Source organism: Diaporthe batatas (genome assembly GCF_019321695.1).
Source record: "Diaporthe batatas strain CRI 302-4 chromosome Unknown Contig00004, whole genome shotgun sequence".
Classification (NCBI taxonomy): domain Eukaryota; kingdom Fungi; phylum Ascomycota; class Sordariomycetes; order Diaporthales; family Diaporthaceae; genus Diaporthe; species Diaporthe batatas.
The window spans coordinates 2,256,173-2,277,946 of NW_025408551.1; the positions used below are offsets into that span (position 1 = coordinate 2,256,173).

Genomic DNA, 21,774 nt, shown 5'->3' on the forward strand with positions numbered 1-21,774 from the left:
ATTCGGCAACAACTTCCCAAAACATGACCTCTCCACAGACAGGGCAAACGCTGAAGACCCAGCGTTTAAAAAACAAGAAAAACAATGGGTGGTTTCATTTTTTTATCCCTAAACATGTAAAATATATGTGGTGCCTTCATATAATAACCGCTTAAGACCTAGTGTTTAAAGAAATATAGTACTAATAATAGTGGAAAGAGGATACAGTATGTGGGGTGAACTGCTAGCTCTAGAGTGGAGTTCATGATTTCTTGAGGTGACAGCCTGGAGTAGAATGCCTGCCTGACCTAGCCGGAGTGATTAAGAGGGACTTAAACCTCCTGGGGCCTGAAATCCTCCGACTAATCAGGGGGCCCCTAGAAAACTAGAGGGAATCTACACGACGGAGCTGATCTAGACGATAAGTCTGCCTTCTTAAGGGATAATCCTAATCCGAGTCCCAAGGTTACACAAGAAAGGAGAACACCCTTGACCCCCAGATCTACCAGGTGCCGGAGTGCCTCCCACCTTTCCTCGCCCGCATGAGACGCAAAGAAGAAGATGACCAAGTAGACGCCCATAAAAGGGAATACAGTACGTCTGTGGGCACGTGGCTCAGCCTCATGCCGTACAGACAAGGCTGGAAGGTATCGCTCCCGACGGCGCCGCTTACAAGAAAGCCGGCAAAGCAGTCATATGGCGAGACTAAAATAGTCTCAAAATGGCCACTATAAGAAGAAGAATCCCACAACGTGAGACCCAGCCAAGAAAGCTGGCTCTTCCCCATCAACACACTCGATAGCCACCCACAACCTCTCCACAGAAAACGGTTTACGTGACAACCTCTCAAGAGGTGACCAGACAACTAGAAAATCCCACGAGAACATATACCTAAGGAGACAAGATGGAAAACTTGCAGTCAGCCTCAACAAATGCCCCCACAGACTCACCAACGGCCATGCTCTTCTCCCTCCCCCCAGAGCTTCTCCTGTCCATATTCGAGTTTGTCGGCGTCCTGAACTTTCGCCGGGACGTCCGGCGACTTGCCGTCAGCAAGAAGTGGTATCCGTATGCGATATCAACCCTCTTCAGCAGTTTATGTGGGAATCGAAAGTATATGCTGCCCATCTTCGGTGCATTGAACAAGAGTGCGACGCTCGCTGCGGCCCAACAACTTACGAAACACATCGACCTGCCATTAGATGTGGAGAAATTCGATCCTCATGGACCTAAACATTGGAAGACGAGATATGATGTCGATACTCTTGAGCGGCTGGCGTTGGTCCTCGAGGACTTCACCGCGCTACGCACCCTGATCGTCCGCGGTGGAGGTGGTTGCTATGACCAAATTCCCAGCCACATTATCCCAGGTATCATCAGTCTCGGCCAGTTGACATCGCTTAACTTGGACATCCTCCACGTGGAGTTCAAGGGTACGAAGCATCATCTCTGCCAGTCTATCAGCCAGCAGATCCCCAATCTCAAGAGTCTGCGATGCCGTCTGCCGCATATCTGCGAAAAGCTGCTGGACTCACCACCTGGAAACATCAAAGAGCTCATCATCAGCATCTGTTCTGATGGAGGGACGAACTTGGCCGGATGCTGTCCAGGTCAAGTCCCTGTCCCCCGTGATGAGCTAAAGGCCCGATTGAAAACACAATTACTAAGATTCGCGGCCTCCATGTGCGACCCGAAGATCGTCCGCCTGATTTACCAAGCCAGATGGAAACACCGGCCCCAGTGGGAAGCCTTTGACGCTGTAGAGAACCGGCGTGTGCTCATTGATCTCAGAGCGGATTGGGATGACGGCGGCGTGCCGATAACAGAGGAGATGGAATTGCGATGGGACAGTGCGGACGAGATAAGTTCTGATGACGAGTATGATCTGTATGCTCTCTGGTACTTAGGGTACTTGCGGTCAAACGACTACTACGAATTAAGCTACGACTACTGAACAAGCGACGGCGATGAAGTGACCGACGATGACGAAGCGATTGGCGACGAAGAAATGAGAGAACCAAGGCGACAACAGCCAAGACATCTTCGAGGACGAGGAGGGTGACATGGAGTAAGTGGGAGTCGCTGACGGACGTCTGCCCGCCCCCCATGCCTTTTTCTTGATCTCTCGCGACCACGTAACCTCATACCGGTTCCTGTCCCTATTTTAACTATTAATAATCTAGATGATAAAGATTGTGTTAAATCTTCTAGAATACTATTAAAAGGCAAAGGAGGTATTTACTCTTTTATTAATACAGTGAATGGTAATGAATATATAGGAAGTGCCAAAGATTTTCATTTAAGACTTAATGAACGTGTGCTTCGCCAAGCGATAGCCTCCTATGGGACAACCTTCTAGAGACTAACCTCCTGTAGGACAATCTCCTACAAGACAACATACTCTGTGCTCTCAGCGCAAGACCGCAAGCAGCTTACTTCTCCTCATGCGCTTGCCATCCTCCGTCTTGTGCCACCGTATCCAGAGGGACGAAACGGAGCCTCCGTACCGACCAGCAGCACGTGGACATTGGAAGTCATCAACACTTGTTGGCCACACACTCGCGCATTAACCGCCGCTGTAGCGCGTCCCGAACGGAGCCAGCCGAGTCAGACAGCATCCAATTGTGCTGTCCTGTGTTGCATCCTCAGCCGGCCCCCACGAATGTTGGCGTCACAATTGCTGCCCAAGACACACACGGCTAACTAGTCGATGTCGACCCTGCCGTCCGAGGACTGCCCGCGGCAATGATCGAGGCGGGCGAGGTTGGTCTCGGGTCTTTCTACACCGTCTGTCTGCTCTGGCATTGGCGGCGTGGCTGGGTGCGGGTCGGTGGGTGAGTGCCGGGCACGGCGGTGGCTCTCAGGGGCAGAGGGACACGTTGTCGTCGCCCCGAGAGACGCCTTTATTTTTTTTTTTGGTTTTGGCAGGCGGACTAGTCTGGGTCGGTATGGATCTGTCGCCTCGCGCAGACGTCACCCTACACAAGTGCGGCTATTCAGGCAGGGTACACGTGGTGGGCCTGGGCTGACTCGAGAGCGCGTACTCCGTTAGTCTAGACTCTATGTAATCTGTACAACTGCCGCGTGCTCCTGGTGCACATGTGCTCTGCGCACTAGGATTAAAATTGCACCCCATCGGTCGATCGTTCCGATCAGGAGAGCATGCAACTTTATCTTGTAGCATATTCCCCGTCGCGCGGCAGTGTTGCCCTGTCTGCTGAGTAACAATCATGATTACCTGGCACGGCGGCCAGAAGTGATGGCATGGCGGCTCAGGTTCTGAGAGCCGCCAGTTCTGGCCCCCAATCCTGCAATTCGGGCCTCTAGTCTGCACGGTGTACTAGTCAGACTGCACTCCGCGAGGGCCGCTCGCTTCCTTATCTCTTGAGACCACATGCACCCTATCTCCGCAACTGGTCAAGAGAGCCCCAGAACAGCACTCCAGAGCGACTTTCTCGCAGATGACCTTTTCGGTTATAAAAGTGCTCAAGCTGAGCAATGTAGTTGTCCCTCAGCCGCCGGAAGTTGAGGCTCCGCCGTGGAACACTATTCTTCCAGAAAGGGTGGAGAGCCAGGCAGCTATGAATAGTCAGGGCTGAAGTGTAAAGACACAGGCGAGCAGCAACTGCCGGCGAGTAATGTCCTGTTCCGACTCCCTTTGCAAAATGGATCCCTCGGCCACATCAGAGGCGGCAATCCATGTCAATGGGGAGAGGTAATGAGCCCGCGTAATGTGCTCCGTCGTTGTGGTAATTGTGCCAAGTCTGAGTCTTCGGCGTTGGTGCTCTATCGGGAGAGCCAAGCACATTAGTTTAATGGGCTGGTGGGTGCAGGGCACCGCAGGCCCTCGTACCCAATGCCCTGTGCCTGACACAAGTCTAAGAGTTAAGCTTACTGCCCGTTGATCTCCCGAGAGCTAAGCAGCACCGAATTGCACGGCAGAGCAGCAGTTCATGCGCACGTCCGTACCATTGGAGGGAAAACTGTAAACTGAAACAGATCCAGTGCGTACTTGGCAGGTTGGCGCCCGGCAAGAGCCAGCATGGCTCGCGTGGCCCTGCAGAGTGAAATGAAACGCAAAATCTAGATTGATGGCAAGGCACGAGGGGGACAATTGCGAGGGGATATGCAGCTGTTGTTCCTCCTCGCCGGACCCCTGTGCTCTAGAACAATACGCGAGCTCGCCTTGTCGCCTACGGTATCCGCAGGGCTCTCGCCACACGCACAAAAGTGTTTCCACGCCAAGAAACATGATTCCTTTTCGAGCTGCCACCTGGTTTCAAGGGAATCGCGTGGGTCTGAATAGCGTCGGCTCCTCATACTGTTGGGTAATAGGGGGCCGGTATCAATAATTCTCCTAAATGATGGGGAAATGGTGTTGGCCTGGTGTTGGCCTGGTGTTGAGCTGCGGGAAAAGGAGTCGGTTCTTGTTGTATATAAGGAGGCGCTGGCCGGCGTTCATGGAGATGTTGTTTTTGATCATCAACTCAGACACCACAGTCCCTTCACATTCTCTCACCCACAGTCTTTCGCTTTTGCCTGGGGCATCACAGTCTTGACGACACTCATTCATTCAACAGTATCTACAGTCATTCTCTCGAAGCCAACCTTCACAACAACCCACCAACCTTCAAAATGAAGCTGACCATCGTTGCCTCCCTCCTCGCCATCGTGGCCCCCATCGCCGCCGGCCCGGCCGCCCAGACCCCCAACAACTTCTTCGAGCTCGAGAAGCGCGCCACCCTCCCCGTCCCCGCCTCCAAGGGCAGCGTCACCTACAAGGCCCCCCAGGCCGTCAAGGGCACCTTTGACGGTGGCATGAAGACCTACGGCCGTGGTGTCAAGTGCACTGGCCAGGTCGAGGGCAAGGACTCCGACGCCGTCTTCATCCTCGAGAACGGCGCCACCCTCAAGAACGCCATCATCGGCAAGGACCAGATCGAGGGTGTCCACTGCAAGGGCTCCTGCACCATCGAGAACGTCTGGTGGGTCGACGTCTGCGAGGGTAAGTCTTGTTCATCCCCCCGGTCGTGAATATATATACATATATATATATACACACATAGAGCCGCACATGACTAACTCTTCTCTCCCCCAACAGACGCTCTCTCCCTCAAGGGTGACGGCAACGCCCTGGTCAAGGGCGGTGGTGCCCAGTCCGCCGAGGACAAGGTCATCCAGCACAACGGCAAGGGCACGGTCACCATCGACGGCTTCACCGTCGTCGACTTCGGCAAGCTGTACCGCGCCTGCGGCAACTGCAAGAACAGCGTCCAGCGCAACGTCGTCATCAAGAACGTCAAGGCCTACAACGGCAAGGTCCTGACCGGCATCAACCCCAACTTTGGCGACTCCTCCACCATCACCGGCACCTGCGCCACCTCGGTCAAGACCATCTGCGAGGAGTTCCAGGGCACCAAGCCCGGCAACGAGCCCAAGTCCGTCTCCAAGGGCCCCTCCGGCAACTGCAAGTACACCGCCTCCGCCGTCAAGGCCTGCTAAGCGCGCCCCTGGCTGTCTGGCGGGTTCTCTTGTGGTCTCCCCCCGTCCTGGTGGGCGGGTTGAGGTTGTGAAGGAACAAACACCGGCCGACTGGCATGCCTGGTCATCCAGGTGGCGAGGCTGCTGGGAGGCTTCTCTGAGAGAGATTTGTATATACACATTCTATTCATATCACCCGAGCACTTACTAGTAATTACCGGGTCTATAAATATCAAACATTGTTTATTTGCCACATTTTGATGCATTGAAAGCCATTTCGTTGTGTGTAGAAATTTCTTCTGGTGATAGAATGAGCAAAACCCCTTGAAACATGTGTCTGTTGGACAGCCTTGACGACAGGCATCCCACGACCAAAATCCCTCACAGTGTCTCTACAGATCACATCCAGCCAATGCACAAGACAAGAGATGGCTGCGACGGTTGACCTCGCCTCGGAGAGGTGCTCTGGCCGGTCGGTCTCTCCTGAAGTCGTTCTAGATCACACTAGATGGCGACGATCCGCTAGCTGCCGGCCACCGCCGTTTCTCCTCGGTCCCGGGGCATCCGGGAGGCATCATGTGATTCAAAACCACTCACCTCACGGTCATGCACGATGAGGTACCGGTCTTGCGCTCTCTGTCGTCTCGAGCAGCGCGTCCGCGGCAAAAGTCAAAAGCGATGACGACGCCGGCCTGCGCCACGCCGGGGATCACCGCTTCGGCTTGTTGGCTACTCCTGGGCACGCGCACCCACGCAGACAGGTAAGTTTCGCTATAGCTACTGGCGTGGGATTGCGTGCCACGACACTCGAGGCTGGGGACTGGCCAGGGCTTGCCTATCCTCTAGTGCGCTGGACCTGTGATCTTCCCCAGGGCTGCCAGCGCCCTCCCTTGCTGTGATCTCTAGCAACAGGCCGCCTTCCACGTCATTTCCCTGAAGGGTTTCCACGCATCTGGTAGGGCTTTCACAGGTCGCTGTGTCGTACGAGCTCAATTGTTGGCATATCATGTCATCCGCTGACTCGCTCAGCCACCAATTAAGCCTGGCCACACATCAGAGCTCAAGTACTCACACACATTTTACCAGATTTTGCTAGGAAAAACAGATCAAGAGTGTTTCCCCCATGTTCTGATTGCTTGCGGATGAATGGCCTCACCCTGGACTGGTTTCCAAAAGGTGAGATGTAGTCTGTAGTCAAATTAGAGTTATCCTTCTGCCCTGCTCCACCAGATTAAGTATAGGCATATGTGATCTCTCACACAGAGACTATGTTTCAAAGCGGAGATTTTGCAATCAATTCGCTGTGGGCCCGATGGCACCTTTGGATAGTAGTTCATAGTCTATCCCAACTACTTTTGCTACTGCTATGCTGCCGACTTACCCGGCGGGTGGCTGAGCAGAGCTATCGGCGAGCAGGTGGGGCTATCACGGGTGTTCGGCAGGCCTTACAGTTCTACTCGCCTGCGTCGTCTGGCCTGATGACGGAATCACATGTTTCAACTGGTTTGTGTTTTGGCCCTGCTGAGGGTGCGAAGCGAGGCAGGCAGGCAGGCGTCTCTCTCGACACAAAAAGTGTGGGTGGCACCGAGTCACTGCCCGGCATGCGTCATGCTCCTTGTAATCGACGCGGACACAATTCCGAACATCGGACAGCAACTAATCACTTGCTTGAGCGCTGGACAGAGTGGCTGCTGTGTCAGGGTCCTGGCGGAGATGTCCCTACATTCACGCAGACACACACAAATACATACGTGAGTATCACGCGCAAGGCCCATGCATGCATACATACATACATACACACATACATACGCAGATCATGCCGCGATGGCACGTCAGGGAGGGCCCGTCGGCCCTGCAGGGTCCTGGGGGGGAAGCCGGCAGACGATGCCGCGCCGTCCATTGCACGGTGACGAGAGGCAGGCCCTCTGCCCTTCTCCCGCCCTCGGGCCGGCAGGCAGGCTGGCTGGGTCGCCTCAATTCCATATTCCTGCTGCGCGTCAGGTTGCATGCGCTAGAGCGGCGAGGAAGGAAGGAAGGATGGAAGCTCAGGGGGGGGGCGCGGCAGGGAAGATAATAAACCGGGAGATCCAGACGAGGGGCTGCCGCTGCTCCTGCATGTGTCTCTTCCCAGGTGTTGTTGGTGATCCTGTTGGGTGAGAGGGGCAAGCAGCAAGGCAAGGCAGGATGGGAGGAAAGGGGTGACGATGCATTGCATTGCATTGCGTCGTTGGGTTTCTCGTGCGTCCGTTCATCCATCCATCCATCCATCCGTATCGACCCTGACAGCAACAATGCTGCCGTGTCCCCATCCCGTCGCCGTCATGAATCCTCGCCCAGCTACCCTTTACGTAGCCGGCCGCAGGGCGCGAGAGCTGCACTGTCACCACTCAGGCCTGGTATTATACAGCCCTCGTTTTGCTTTTTCCCTGTTCCCAATCCGATTCAGTCCCCCATCCCTCCCGCACCACTGGCACTGGGGTACCCGATATATGCAGCTCTGTTATCTTGCATAGATTGGCGGCGGGATGGGGCGTGGGTGGTGGTGGGCCAGCGTTCCCGCGGCGGGCATCTGGAAGCAGGCGGGGATTAGATTGATACGGGGGATGGGCGGCAGGGGTGTTGCAGGAGGGTCCGGGGGGAATATCTGGTTGGTTCACTTGTTGGGGAGGGGGGACTGATATCCAGCCGCCGCACGACCGCCGTCCCTCTCTGTCGTGCATGATGATCAAGAGGGCCGCAGCGAACGGCCGGCCCGGGGGGGGGGGGGATGAGCAGCCAGGTTTACTTTCTCGGGTGCGAGGAGGTGGTGGTGGTTGACTCGTGCGGATACAGCACAGGTGAATGAATCCCTCGTCGGTTTGCCGGATCAGGAAATCTGATATTGGGGGCTGGCTGGCTGGCTGGCTGGCTGTTCTTGTTCCCGAGAACACATGCAGCGTTTCACACGCATTCTTATCTTTTTGTCCACACGCCCGCCCGGCGGCAAGGCCCGTCTTACTGCACCTGAAGGCTTATTGGTGACACCGGCAGGGCCAGTCGCCTTGGGGCCACAAGTCATGACGGCGCATTCCGTTGCATTTCTCTCCGGCTGCATGGCCGGAGTAATATGAGCCACGCGGATCGTCATCGTCCCCCCCCTCAGGAGCCTTGTATCAAGGCGCGGTGCCTCTCGGCGGGGGATAAGTCCCTGGGGTTAAAAGTGTGGTGTTATCGAAACCAATTGGGCTCATTTGATAGCGGAAAAGACAATAGGGATTTATGTAATGTGTATTGTAGATCAGCAAATTCCTATCTATGCATTATGCACTCACCTGGTCTGTCACATCTAGTTATATCAATCTGATGTGTGTGTCAATATACTACACTATATGATATGAGTTGAGTTGACTTGAGTCAAGTAGAGATGATTAAGCCATCCTACAACAGGCTCTCCTGCCGTAGGAATCTTTCGAAGGAGGCCAGCTTGCTGAGTAAGGGGTGCTTCCCTATAGGCGCAATCTGAACCGTCTCTATGGTTTCAACCTGGTTGAGTCACAGTGGTCACGTCGTTCACGTCGTTGTAATCATCAGGCGACACGGCGTGAATGGTGGGATCTTGTGGGGATTATTCCGGCGGCGGTCGTGGCTCGCCATTGGCGAGGGCCATTGGCGTATGGGAGCAGAGGAGTCATTGCATCGACGGGATTTACAACACATATTGGACGGGAACTTGCCGTGGTGGTGGTGTTCCAGTGCTTCCTTGAGGGGACACAGCGGCACTGCTCAGGGCAGCCTCTTTAGGCGTATATACACACCTGGGTAACTATGCTGCGCGAGTGCGACTCTGTGAGCCTAGCAAGTGTACAGTGGTAGCCTGATGATGGTCTGATGATCATGCATAACTCTTCTGTCCCGGACCAGAAACTCTCGAAAATTCGCGTTCGTGGGCTTGATCATGGTAGAAGATCCTCAAGCTAGGCTGGCTGACTGCGCATTGATGTGTGTCACCCAAGAAAGTATGGAAGCTCTCGAAGCTGCCACACCTGTCGATCCTATGACTTACAAAGGTCTCACCAACAAGAGGCTTGCAGCAAGTCGCCTGCAAGAAACGGCGCCTGGTATCACGAGGTGTGGTAGCGTTGCAGAGGCGTCCTTTTGTCTGGCTGGAGAACCAACTGCGCCCATGGACTGACTGCCTGCCCGAGAGGGACACTCTAACACATCATCTATCTATTCAGCAGATTTCCCGTATTCTGTAAATAGTGGGAGTTTCTGTGTGTTAAAAAAAAATGGACTCATTAAAAAAAATGAGAAGATGTGCTGGATGAGACCATGTACAGGAATGCTTTTGAGGAGAGTGGCGCCACATATTACATTTTGTATGTATGGGAATTAGAAACGGAGCCGCCTTCGAGAAAAGTATAATGCGATTTAGCGTATTATACTTCAGGTTGACACGTCTCAGAAGCAAGAAGAAAAAGCAAACCCCAAACCATAAGGCTGTTAACCTATCCCACGTCTTTTGACCGTTGGGTCCTTGAGCATTCACCACAGCTTGGAAGGCACCGTGTACACGGGAGAGAAACGAAAACCAACACATCCCAAGCCACTTGAATGTACATCAAGTCTCCAAGCCAGTCACATACTACATAGTACACATACACACATAAACAAAAAATACAAAAGACCCCACCCGCAAAACACACAAACCCCCAAGACCAAGCTGAGTCAGTCATCCCATCCATCCAGCACCTAACGGCACACCCTCTCCAAGAAAATGACGCGGCAGCCATGACACGCACGGCAGGAGACAAAAAAGAAAAAAAGACCCCACCCACACGCCGCCGAAGCTCCCGCACCAAAACCGGGGGGCAATGGATGCCTCGGCGCGGCGCGGTCGGCCGGGACTGGGGATGGTGGGGACGGGCGGGGCGGGCAGGCGGGCGCAAAGAAAAGGCCTTCCTGCCAGCAACCCCCCGTCTCCCCTCCCGAGACGCGCCGGGCCCGCCCACGGTCTTAATTTCGCTTTTTGTCCTTGCTTGAACGGTGAAAGTTTGAGCTCCAACTCCTGCCTGTACGAGGGGATTTTTGTGACTGACCAGAGCACATGGATCTGGCGGGCGAGGGTGGGTCATGCAGGCAGCGCGCGCACGAGGGATGCGATTCAGACCTGGTCGCAGAACCCGAGCGGTCGGGTCCACACGCCATGCTTGTCATGTTTCGCCATCAGACGGGTCGGGATGCGGGTGGGCGACATGCACGCATGTTACAAAACTGTGTTTGTTTCTCAGGGAGGCAACCCGCATGCGCTGGAACCCTGCAAGAGCAGGGCAAGGTTGGGTTTGTTGATGAAAAACTTTTGTTCGCTACCTAAAATATGGCATGGTATTTTCCATGAATTCGCCATCCTGCTCCAGCCCAGCGCCCGTAAATGATGATTTGTGGTATAATACGTCCCTGTCCCTGCCTCGCCCCGAAAATGCTGCATAGGAAAATCTCAAAAAATGCGTCTCAAAGAAATATCAAGATGGAAGGGCCGAGACCTGGGCAGGTGCGTGCATGCCCAGGCAGGGCCCCCTCAATGCGCCGGGATGCACTTTGCGTGTCATCCGGACGACGTTCCCATTCGTAAATCAGTCGTCGGCTGCGGGCTTGTCTTGTGATGCCAATGCCCTTCCCACGCATGCGGCATGCTGATAAGTGAGACGCCGACCCAGTGAGGAAATAGAGAATCGTTCAATAACCCGACGCCATCCGCGATGCGTGCGTCAACACCAAGTGTCCTCTCGATAGGCAGCAAGATGGAAAAACCCCCACGCCGTGTTTAGCCGTCATCACTGTCGGCCTGGTCATGACTCGTACCCCGTCGCCACGTTCCGGTGCGGGTCTGATAGCCAGCCAGCCCCCCAGGGGTGGGGACGGCGGCAGCGCCGGTGGTAAGCACTTCGGTAGCTCCCATTTAACGTCGGTATATGGGGCAGGTGGATATGTGATTTGAGTTGGAGGGATAGATAGATGCAAGAAGATCCGTGATAAATGAGATGAGGAAAGCCGACCGGCCGCAGCGGCAGCCGCAGCGGCGCCGAGGTGGGAGACAGGCGTGGCCGTAAATGGCAGTGGCGCCGAGCTGCTTGGGCGTAAGCAGCCTCCCCCCAGAATAGCCTGAAGTGACGACGTGCTGGAATTGTGACAGAGCACGCCTTCCCGCTCTAGCCTGATCCTGCACCACGCACCCCGTTCAGGGGCCATGTCACGCTGATTCAGCCACCAACACGCATGTGAGCATTCTCATTTCCAACACGCACAGAGAACCGGCTGCCCGCCAGATGTGTGGCCCGCCTGTTGGGCGCGGTGCTGGGTGTTCACATGACCAGCAAACACATGCAGGAAGCCGCGAGGTGTGTGAAATGATGGCCGGGGGGAGCGCCCGTGTGCCGTCCGTGCCATCTCGGTCATCACCGGCTGGTCATGGGCGTAACAAGCTCAATGCTCTTTGGCCGCGAGTACCCGCCGGGGCGGCGGGATGGCAGTGGCCGGTCTGAGATGCCGGGTGAGGCCATCGTGTAGCCGTAGCTGTCGTATGTCGCGTACATTGACGTGGGCCGCGTGCCATAGGACGTGCTGGGGCTCGTTGCATTGCTGCGCGACGTGAAGGGCCACACGCCGCTGGGGTAGGAGCCAGGCGGTGTGGGAGGGCTCGTTTCTCGGATGGACAGTGACCTAAGCGCGGAGATTGCTGACGTGTGATGGCTGGTGGAGGTGGGCGACGTCGGAGGGGAGAGGTGCATAGAGTTGGGCCTGGAAGGCGACGCCCTGGGGATGATATCCTTGGGCTCGGGTGTGCCTGCAGCGTAAAATGGATAGCTGTGGCCGGAACGGCTGCTGTGGCCGTGGCTCCTGGGCGTGGACACATTGTTGTGATCCCTGGCGCGACAGCTGCATCACGGTCAGCACGGACAGGACAGCAAACATGTGCATTGTGGCAAGAGGCGACTCACGATTCTGAGCAGTACAGGAACTTCTCATCCTGAGGAACAAATTGCTTCTCGCAGGTCATACTGAAGACGGACCAGTCAGCAATGGGATCCGAGTAAGATGCGGGGGGCGTCGCACGCCGCCGTCTGATCTCCGGCCCAGCTCTCCCCACTTCCCCAAATTGCTGGACGCTGTTGCGGCGGAGCGACATCGCAACCACGACTTGGCTCCGGGGGGAGTGTGCGCGTTACAGAAGAGACGAGTGTACCGCCCGGCGCAGGAGCGGTGGGAGATGCAAGGGCGGGGGTGCAGCGAGTCGGGTGAAACTTACCAGAACTGCGGGAAACTCTCTCTCTCGTGCTCGACGGACAACCAGTACTCGTCGTCCATGTCGCGCTCCCTCTCGCGGAGGTTCTTGCCCAGCTTGTGGGGGGTGGTCCTCCGTGTCATTGCGGGGCGGGTGGACTTGTGCCTGGTAGACAGGTCGGAGACAGTGACGGCTTTCCTCACGTCTGTGGTGGAGGTGTTTGTAGACCCGTGGCCAGACTTCCTGCGGTGGTGGTGCATGAGGAGGATTGCGAGAGCGAGGAGGCGACGGGCTGGTCTTGTATGCTAATGGGAACGAGCCAGACTGCTCGTTGGTTGGTCCTTTGGCACCAGGGGGTGTTCCGTTCCAGGACGTGGGGAAGGCAGCGGGGTCCAATATGAGGGAGCGGCCAGTGGTTCGCTGCTGTGTCGTCGACGGGATCCCAATTTGGTCGGCGATATTGGTTGGTTGGCCGCAAGGGTGGCTGCCAGCAGAGAGGCCAGAGACGAGGCAACCCAAGGGGGGTAGGTGGTGGTGATGGTGGGCGCTAGGAGTTGGGCGGGTGCGGTCCTTATATGCAGCAGGCTGAAGATGGGTGTGGTGGATAGACGGGTACCAGTAGGCGGAATGGCGTGCGTGTGTAATAAGGAAGAGTTGGAGGAGGCTGCTGCTCGTATCGACTTGCAGGTGGCGAATGGATGCGAGTGCAGCAGTGCCGAGCAGTGCAGGAGGAGGGAGTGGGCGAGAGAGAGAATAATAAGGAAGAGAGAGTATGGGAAGTGTTTCTTTCCTCTGACTCTTGCAAGCACCGCAGTTGATAGCAGTGTCGCGTCGAATTGCGCGATAGGATAGCGTGGGCTGGCTATTTGTGCCGGTACCGTTTCTGGGACGTCTGATTGTCTGGGATTTGACCAATGTGGCAGATCAACGGCCTGCCTTGCAAGCGTTGACTGCAAGATGTCGTTGTTGCCCGCTAGAGGGGGATCGCAACCTGCTTGCCAGGATTGCCGCAGGGCTAACACGGCTCCGCGATGAGGTGTGACCGCTAGTGCCAGGGATGAGGGGAGTACCTCTGGTCCTGCAGGTGTTTGGATGCGACGGTCGGTCGCTTGCTGGAGCGAGGCCGGCGGTAATGGTGCCAAAGTATAAGGAGCCCGGCAGCTTGTACACGCGGGCTGTCCGTAGGGATCCGCGGTCTGCCAGTGTGTTGTTGTTGCTGAGATGACGGCAATGCAATGTGTGTCTTGTCCGAGACTAAAGGGCAGTCTTGTGCTATGGCGTCCAATGCCAATCCCAGAGACAATGCCAGTTTTGTGGCGGGGCGGGTGAATGCTGATGTACAACGGAGCTTCCGGGGCGGTTCAGTCCAGGTGGGAGCAGAGTAAATAAAGGTCCAATTCCAATGTCCTGGGGTCTCCAGTGTGCGGTATCCTGTGTATGGTTTCCTGTTTCCTGTGTCCTGTATCCACGGGAGGGGAAGTCCAGAAGTGGGAACGAGAGGATTTGTCCGGTGGGGGTTCGGTTGCTTTTGTATACTTGATGCCGCCCTGCCAGAGAGAGACGACGAGGGGGGCAGAAACGTGGGGTTCTTCCAATCCTTGGGGGGATGGACCTATGGTCAAGTGAGAGACGCTTGACTGTCTAACCTCCTTGGTCACGGGGGTGCTTCTGCTCTGCTGTGCCGTGCTCTGGTTGTCGTGAAGACGATGAGGTGGATTCTCAGTGCGAGCACGTAATTCCAGAGAGAGAGAGCGAGAGGGGGGAGAGAGCAGAAAGTCAAAGTCAATTGTCAGGAACGAGAGTCCGGGAATGGGAAGGCGCCCTGGGGGTGTGGTTGATGGGATTGGGATATAATAAGCAGCCTGGAGGGTTCGGTTGAAACGAGAGGCACTGCGTCAAGTTGCAGAGGATGATGATGAACTACCGCAGTCCGTACTGTTTTGTATGTATGCAAGGTTGATCTTGGAGACGAGGAGAGGCGGCTCCTCTGGGCAAGAAGGGACCTGTGACTCTTTATTTCGTCGGTGCACGATGAGGTGAGCTGCCCGCACTCTTGCTGCTTGCTTTCTTGCGTGCGTGCCTGCTGCTGTTGCTGCCGCCGCCGCTGCGCTTTGCTGCAGCACTTGCACTGTACAATACAAGGAAGGGCACGGGCGCGGGCGTGGGCATGGGCGCCCCCAAGGGCCAGAGCAAGTGACCTCGATCACAGTGAGGAATACGGTATGGGACCATGTACTCCGTGCTCCGTTTCTCCCACCCCTCCCTCTAGGCCTGGCATCACAGTACGCTGCAATTACACAGTAATAATGGGCGCTCATCAGGGAGCTTGGGCGTGAGCGCATGGAACCTCCATGGAGACATGAGGAGCGGTACTGGTACGTACTGTATCCGCTGTCTTGTATGGTGAGACACGTGCGGGGCTGGTAGATGTACTTGAATGAGCTGTGTCATCCTGGTTCCCTCGTATGTACTCTGGTACGGCTCGCCGGTACGTGCATGTTCGCTTCGCTTGAATGGGGCAGGTGGCCACTGGCCAGGTGCCCGCTTCCCATTGCCCAAGACATGGGGGGGTTTCCAGCGTCGCCAGCCCGTCAGCCCGCCTGCCCGCCCGTCCCAGTCTGTCCCCACCCCAGGCCGGGAGCCCTGGGGCACTGCGACTGTTCCGATACGGTGAAACGAGAGCCAGCCCATTCTTCCTACCGTCACAACCCTCACAGCCGTGGCCCGTCACACAATGTCGCCGAAAGCGGAACCGTTTTGGGCGCCTTGGGGGCTCGCTGTCAGGCTGTCAGAGTCTAGATCACAGAGATTTTCCCTGGGTGTCGTATTTTTTTCCTGCCTTGTTGGTGACTTCTCACGTCTGATCCTTCATCACGATCGATTGCCCTGTGACTCAGCCGCCCAGGTAATACCGCCGCGATATGTGCCAGCTGGCTCTGCTATCGCGCCTGCGCAAACCTTGCAATGTCACAGAATGCGCCCTAAGCCTGGGGAATGGAAAAAATTTTCTGATCCAGGCCTGTCAGGAACAGGAACGTGCCTGTCCCCGATGGATGACAAGGCGCCGGCAACGCGATATCGAAACGCCCATTACACATGGGATGGGATGGTGGGCTGGTGGGCTGGTCGACGACTTGTCAGTCTTGTCGCCCGCCAATCTGCCAATACACTGCATGTCCCGGGAGGTGGCTGTGATTGGCTCGTCCTCGCCCAGGCACGTTGCACGTTGCACGATGCACGATGCTCGTTACTCGCTGCTCGTTGCTCATGCCCTCGCAGACTCTGGGACGGGTGGGCCGGCCGTCGAGCATCCAGCAACTCAAGTCAGTTCACCGGGTTCAGGGACTCCAGGCACAGAACCACCCCGAGGGCGACATGCAGCTACCTGTGCCTCATCACACGGGCGATCGTGGTTCTCATGAGTAATAGTAACAGTCGGCCAGTAGCCACGACCACGTTCTCCCCAACTCTTGCCCGGCTGAGCAGACCACGAACCTTGCGTTGGAACCTTGAAGGGCCCCGCAACAGCCAGCACTGAGCCAACGAGGCAGCAATCGCTACGCCAGTCCAGACAGCCAGCCAGGCCGGACTGGCCAGATGGGGAGCGAAGCTACTTTGTCCTGCCACCGTGCCATCCTGGGTACGTGGTACGTGGTACGCAGCAGCAGCAGCAGCAGCAGCAGCAGCAGGCAACAAGTGCAGCAATATTGCACCTTGTACTGCACAGTATCAGTAAATGCATATTGCGACACCCCTCTCCTCCCGCCGTCAATGCACCGAGGCCCGCGTGCGGAAGCCTTCCCGGTGCATGAACATGACAGACGGTGGCAGTATCAACAAAGAATCATGCAGCAACAACGAATGATGAGCTGTAAACGTCGCACAGCTGGCAGCAAATCTGCTTAGCGACCGGCTGCCGCACCTCGCAGCTACCTCCGCCGCCCGTACTCCGTACCATTATTAGCATTAGCTAAGAGCAACCTCAGCTCCCGGTGCCTGGCAGGCTGGCAGCCTCTTCCCCAAGCTCTGCCTGGCCAAGCCCGGGGCGATGGGGGTGGGCAAGGGGACGAGAGCTCCATGGCTCCACGCTCGCACAGCGCAGAGCGCCGGTCCTTGGGGTCGTGTCTGTCGGTGAGGAGCACGACTTTCGATCGCTCCACGGGGCGCACCGATCTGGCAGTCTGGGCAGTGTGCAAGCCTGGCGGCCTGGTTCGATGGGTTGGCTAGCCTCCCCCATCTGCCCTACAGAACGTACAACGCACAACAAAGCAACGACACGGTGGGTCTGAAGTTACGGGGTACGTCGGCAGTGTGGTGTACATACTGCGCGGTACCAGGCCGTACTCAGGTGTCTGGTAACGGCACGGCACTGAGTCTACATGCCCGCCTGCACGCACGCCCTGACGCCCTGACGCCCTATGGAGCACAGAAGCAAAGGGCTAGACTGAGCCTCATCGATGGCGTCAGGTACCTTTGACTATGATTGATGCGAACCTGGATGGGGCCTCGAGCCGGGGCGCCTAGGCCAACTGGATGACAATGGTGTTACCGGTCTAGAAATCACGAATCATCAAGCCCAAACCGCATGACCTCACCCTGGTTCAATCAAAGAGTTTCTCTCACATAACAGCCGAGCCCCGGCCGTGTCTCAGGACGGACAGAAACAATTACCTCATATTCACCATCATAGACGAATCTCGAGCACTTTGAGTCACGAGCTTCTCGCTCCGCCGTTGGCTTCCGCACCAACGAAACTTGCTCCCAAACCGTGCTAATGGTCAGAGTCTGTTCCTGGCTTGTGCCTTGGCAGGACACCACCGGCAAAACGCCGCCCGTCTTCTGTCGGTTCCGGTTGGGATCCCAGGAACCCTGATGACAGACCCTGGGACTTCCCATCAGGGCCCTTCCTTGCGAGGCATTTTGACAGTCGGGATCGGCGTGTGTTTTGCGCAACACGGGCAAACACCAGCACATCTATTTCCCAAGATAGAAACACCACAGGGCTGAGGGGATGACACATTTTGACGCATCCACACGGTCGACCTCACCCCTCTAGATAGCGTATGGCCTACGAGCAGCTGAGACCGACCGGCGCCCGCCCAACAATGGAGATATCAGTTCTCCCCTCATGGCGTCCACGGTTGTCGCCGCGGGCTCATCAAGTCCATGCCAGAGTCCATGCCCCGCCTTCCTTTCTCTGGTCCCAAAAGACATGATCGCAATGCCAAAAAAGGCCTGCGCGTCCACTTTCCGGCGGCAAAAGCCGTCTTCCCCATTCTCACCCGCCATCTGGACCCTGATCCTGCATCATACCGCACGCCTTTTCTCGGTTCTGGACCCTGAACCTGCAGGGCTCCAAGCCATTTCAAGGCAAAGGCACGGTCCCTTATCTGCCAGGGCAAAGCGGCGCAGCGCATCGCGGAGCACCGCTTTGCAAGCCGGCGAATGGAAAGGTCCCCCACTGGATCGCTCGGAAGCATACGCCTCGGCCGCTCGGGGGCGGCTGGGTGAGCGTTTTGTCCTATCTGTTGCCGAGCATGCCGTGGTCGGTCCCCTGTCGGCCTCCGTCTGACTGATCATCGTCGAACCTGCCTCTTCGCAAAAACCAGTCCTGGGAAGCGTGGGGGTCCTCACGATCCTCCTCGGCTGACAATTCTGTAGCTTCCCCGCATCTGTTTTCGCATCCTGCAGCAATGGACACATCGGCCTGCCTGTGTTGGCTGGTCGTGTCGAGTGTGCTGGCGACGTAATCAATGCACCGAGCCATGGAGGCAATGCCACTGCATGTCTCGCGGGTATCGATCGGGATCCAGAAAAGCTACTCGTCGACGCGTCAAATGCAAAGTGCGGTACGGGCAGGCTGGCAAGGAACCCCAACTAAAACCTGCTGCTACTGGGCTACTACTGCAGACTTGCAAACCTGTGAGCCTTTATCGTCAAACCCTCCTTCCCCCGAGGGCGAGAGATCGACCCATGTTTCACAGACCAGGTTTGGTTCACTAGCCAACTCTCGCTGCTCACACACAGTGGTAATCCTCAGTACAGTAGCCAGGAATTAGCACCGTTCCTGACACGGAAATCCCGAATTGGCATGCCGTCAGACAAGATGCTTGCAGCACTATACCAGTTGTACCACCGTATACTCGGTCATGCCATGCCCACACAAGGGTGCGGAAAGGGGAGCCGAAGAAAAAAACCGTCCTCGCTTACGGCCCATCATGGGTAATTCCACGTTTCCACGCCCTACTGGCACCCACAGTGCACCCAGGCTGTAGGGCCCAGAGTGCCCAAAGCCGGAGCCAGAGTGGTATTCCGGACGGAGCCGCTTCTCTGACATCCCGCCGTTCCGGGGGCCTTCACCGGCTTCCCGACCCCGTTCGAAGGAGGGGCGGGCGGCCACCCGCCCCACCGGGGGGGAAGAAGCCATGGCGGTGGGCACCGTTCATGTTTCGAGAACACGTCCTCTTCCTCTTTTCGCAGTCCGTGGGAACAACTAGACAAACTCTAAAAAGTGCCAGGCACGACGGGTACGGTATGTGTCAGTTCCGCCCGTTGATCTCATCGGCAGCCCCCCCAGCCCATGCGCCTTACCGCCCACGTATTGTGCGCCGCGGATGTGAATTATCACAATCCCGCCCCGCTTCCAAGCTACCCAAACCCACCTGCCCTACTGTCCTCTGGGCCCTCCCCCTACCCTGGGAATGAATCGTGGGATTCTGCTTGCCCGCCCGGTGAGAGAGCAAAGTGTCATGCCACCACACATGCCCGAGCACATGGCCATTCTGGCGGTTGACCCAGAGACAGTCTGCGCACAAGGGGGGGGGGGGATAATGGGGCCCGCCGGGGGGTTACAAGCAAGTGGCAGTCGGGAAGCGGGCTGAGCGGTCGAACACCTGGGGCAATGTCCCCATGTCTCCTTTTTAATGGGGAATCTGGTGACCCTTTTGGGACGGGGCACGGGGATGGGCAAGGGATCTACGGAGTCAGCGGGATGATGATGTGTCTTGGGGTCATCTCATCAGCTTCTCGAACTCTCGGGATGATGAAAATCTGGTGTTGCATTTTCCCTTGCCGCACGGTCCTTGCATTTTGGTTCACAACATTTTTTCCCTTCCTTTTTTTCGCGAATTGTTTTGCACTTGAGGGTTTTGTGCGCGGCGGGACTTAATCGGGGGTCGCCTCCCCTTGTCAGTTTCTGGGCCGCGGCCTCGACGAGATGAGAGGGCCCCAGCGTGAGGCATCAAGGGCGCCCAAGCGAAATCGTCCGCCCTACGTGTAACTTCATGCTGAAATTTTCAAACAGCGGGCAGCACTTTCCGGGCCCTGCGCATCGAACGGGCAGTTGGCCATCGTCGGTTCTCGACGTGGTTGCCCTTGTGGGGGGCCAAGGCCCAAAGCCACGAGATGCTCTGGGGCGTTTCCACCTGAACCCTACGGTCAGTTGGCCCAGGCCCAAGAGGGGGGCGGCAAAGAAATAACTTCCTCTCCTCAGGGGTCCATATTGGAGACCAAGACTGGGGGCTGAAATCTTTCGACACGACCGCGACCACACGCCAGCAAAGCAGAGCGCAAGAAAAGTAACGGTGAGGAAACGGTGCCCCCCCCCCCTCGCTGCTCGACGAACAGGCCCGCCCTTTTCTGGAAAAGGAAATGAGCGACAGCTCGTCAATGTTCATCGTCAGCTACCTCCTGGTGCGAGGGCGTGCGCAACACACTCTCTCTCACGTGTGTGCTGCAAGCACAGGGCACAAAAAGAGCCCACCCACCCTTGGTCTTGTGTGCCGGGGGGCCCGTTTACCTGCGTGGTGGGAAGGAGTTCTAGACGTCCGGATTGACACGCTGACCGCCGAATACAGACGTCTTTCGAAGTTTCCAGCCGGTTTCTACTCACACACATCAAAGCTTGCGGCGGCCAATTGCGTCGGCATCTCTGCCCCCCTCTTGCTGTCCAGACCTGGCTTACTCGTGCCACATACGTGCGTGTGTGCGTTCGTGTGTAGAGGTGTGTGTGTGTGTGTGGCTGTATATGGGTGTGCATGTGTGCATATCTCTCTTTTCTGTATGTGTGTGTGTGTGTGTGTGTGTGTGTGTGTGTGTGTGTGATGTCTCGCATGGGACTCGCCTCACCCTCTCGCATCGCACATCGATCCCTTTTAAGCGCTTCCTGTGCCACAAGGCCTCGCCCGGCCCAGCTGCAGGTACGCCGAATAGGATCCTGGGGAAAGACGGCCGGGGTGTGTGTGTGTGTGATGGGGGAGCCTCGATCCGACCTCTTTTAGGAAGCGAGGCCCAACAGTCGACCCCTTGGCCCTCCTCCCTGTTCCTAGCCTTATCGAGAGGGAGGGCCGTTGTTGGCAAAGCTGTGCTACCATACCACATACCTCGAGTCACGGGCCAATCAGGAGGATATCGAAAAACCCCCAATGCGACGGCCATTTTGGAATTGTGCATGCGGGTATGCGTGGCCAGCCAGCTGTGCGCATAGCCGCCTGACCGGGTTTCATGCCTGAGCATGCCCATGGACCATGGAACTGTCTGCGCAGGGTCGGTATCAGGCACGAGGGGGGGTGGGAGGAGAGCAGGTTCACAATCTGGTAGGCGTGGGGTGGCATAGATACGGAGAGCCAGAGAGTCCCACAGTCCGGTTCGGTCCCCCGTGGGATTTTTCCTTTTGATAGACTGCTGCCAGGGAGGCAGGCAGGTCAGCCTCGGGATCGACCTGGACCTGCAGGCCGCCCGTTGCGTTCCATCCATGGGGGAATGATGCCGAGATGCCCGGCGGGGACAGAGGCGATCTGATTTGGGTTTCTGAAGCAGTAGATCCCACCCGACGGCTTGTCTGATGCGCCTATATTGACCGGTGAGCAAGAGACTGGAGCACGGCGAGGGGGAGAACCCCTTGCTTGCAGGTTTCCCGCGGCCGCATGTGTGTATTTCTAACAGCGAAACAGGGGTCCATCCGTCCTGGATGTCGGTCTGTATGCATGCATGCTTATTCATCTTCTTCTGTCCCAGGACGTCACGATGAGAACAGAGCAGAGCCTCGTCAACCG

At 56.7% G+C, this 21,774-nt stretch overlaps 3 protein-coding genes across 3 annotated transcripts; 2 read left to right on the plus strand and 1 right to left on the minus strand.

Moving 5' to 3' along the window:
• Positions 1–883: 883 nt before the first annotated feature.
• On the plus strand, positions 884–1,933 carry KVR01_004778 (uncharacterized protein; the record flags this gene model as incomplete). Its single annotated transcript, XM_044783746.1, has 1 exon — positions 884–1,933. One exon carries the CDS (start codon positions 884–886, stop codon positions 1,931–1,933), a length of 1,050 nt encoding a protein of 349 aa, XP_044646942.1.
• Positions 1,934–4,284: 2,351 nt separating this feature from the next.
• Positions 4,285–5,557, plus strand: KVR01_004051 (uncharacterized protein). The gene is made up of 2 exons (XM_044788722.1): positions 4,285–4,984; positions 5,081–5,557. Exons 1-2 carry the CDS (start codon positions 4,615–4,617, stop codon positions 5,479–5,481), a joined length of 771 nt encoding a protein of 256 aa, XP_044646215.1. The 5' UTR covers positions 4,285–4,614; the 3' UTR covers positions 5,482–5,557.
• A 4,332-nt stretch (positions 5,558–9,889) lies between these two features.
• On the minus strand, positions 9,890–14,687 carry KVR01_004449 (uncharacterized protein). Its single transcript, XM_044787902.1, has 3 exons — positions 12,746–14,687; positions 12,438–12,497; positions 9,890–12,375 (listed from the first exon to the last, which is right to left on the minus strand). Exons 1-3 carry the CDS (start codon positions 12,979–12,981, stop codon positions 11,895–11,897), a joined length of 777 nt encoding a protein of 258 aa, XP_044646613.1. The 5' UTR covers positions 12,982–14,687; the 3' UTR covers positions 9,890–11,894.
• Positions 14,688–21,774: the final 7,087 nt, after the last annotated feature.

Coding starts and splice junctions, on each gene's coding strand:
- KVR01_004051 (XM_044788722.1), top strand. CDS start 4,615: ATGAAGCTGACCATCGTTGCCTCCCTCCTCGCCATCGTGGCCCCCATC. Junction 4,985..5,080: donor GTGGGTCGACGTCTGCGAGG/GTAAGTCTTGTT, acceptor CTCCCCCAACAG/ACGCTCTCTCCCTCAAGGGT.
- KVR01_004449 (XM_044787902.1), bottom strand. CDS start 12,981: ATGCACCACCACCGCAGGAAGTCTGGCCACGGGTCTACAAACACCTCC. Junction 12,498..12,745: donor GAGAGTTTCCCGCAGTTCTG/GTAAGTTTCACC, acceptor GTCCGTCTTCAG/TATGACCTGCGAGAAGCAAT. Junction 12,376..12,437: donor TTCCTGTACTGCTCAGAATC/GTGAGTCGCCTC, acceptor ACCGTGATGCAG/CTGTCGCGCCAGGGATCACA.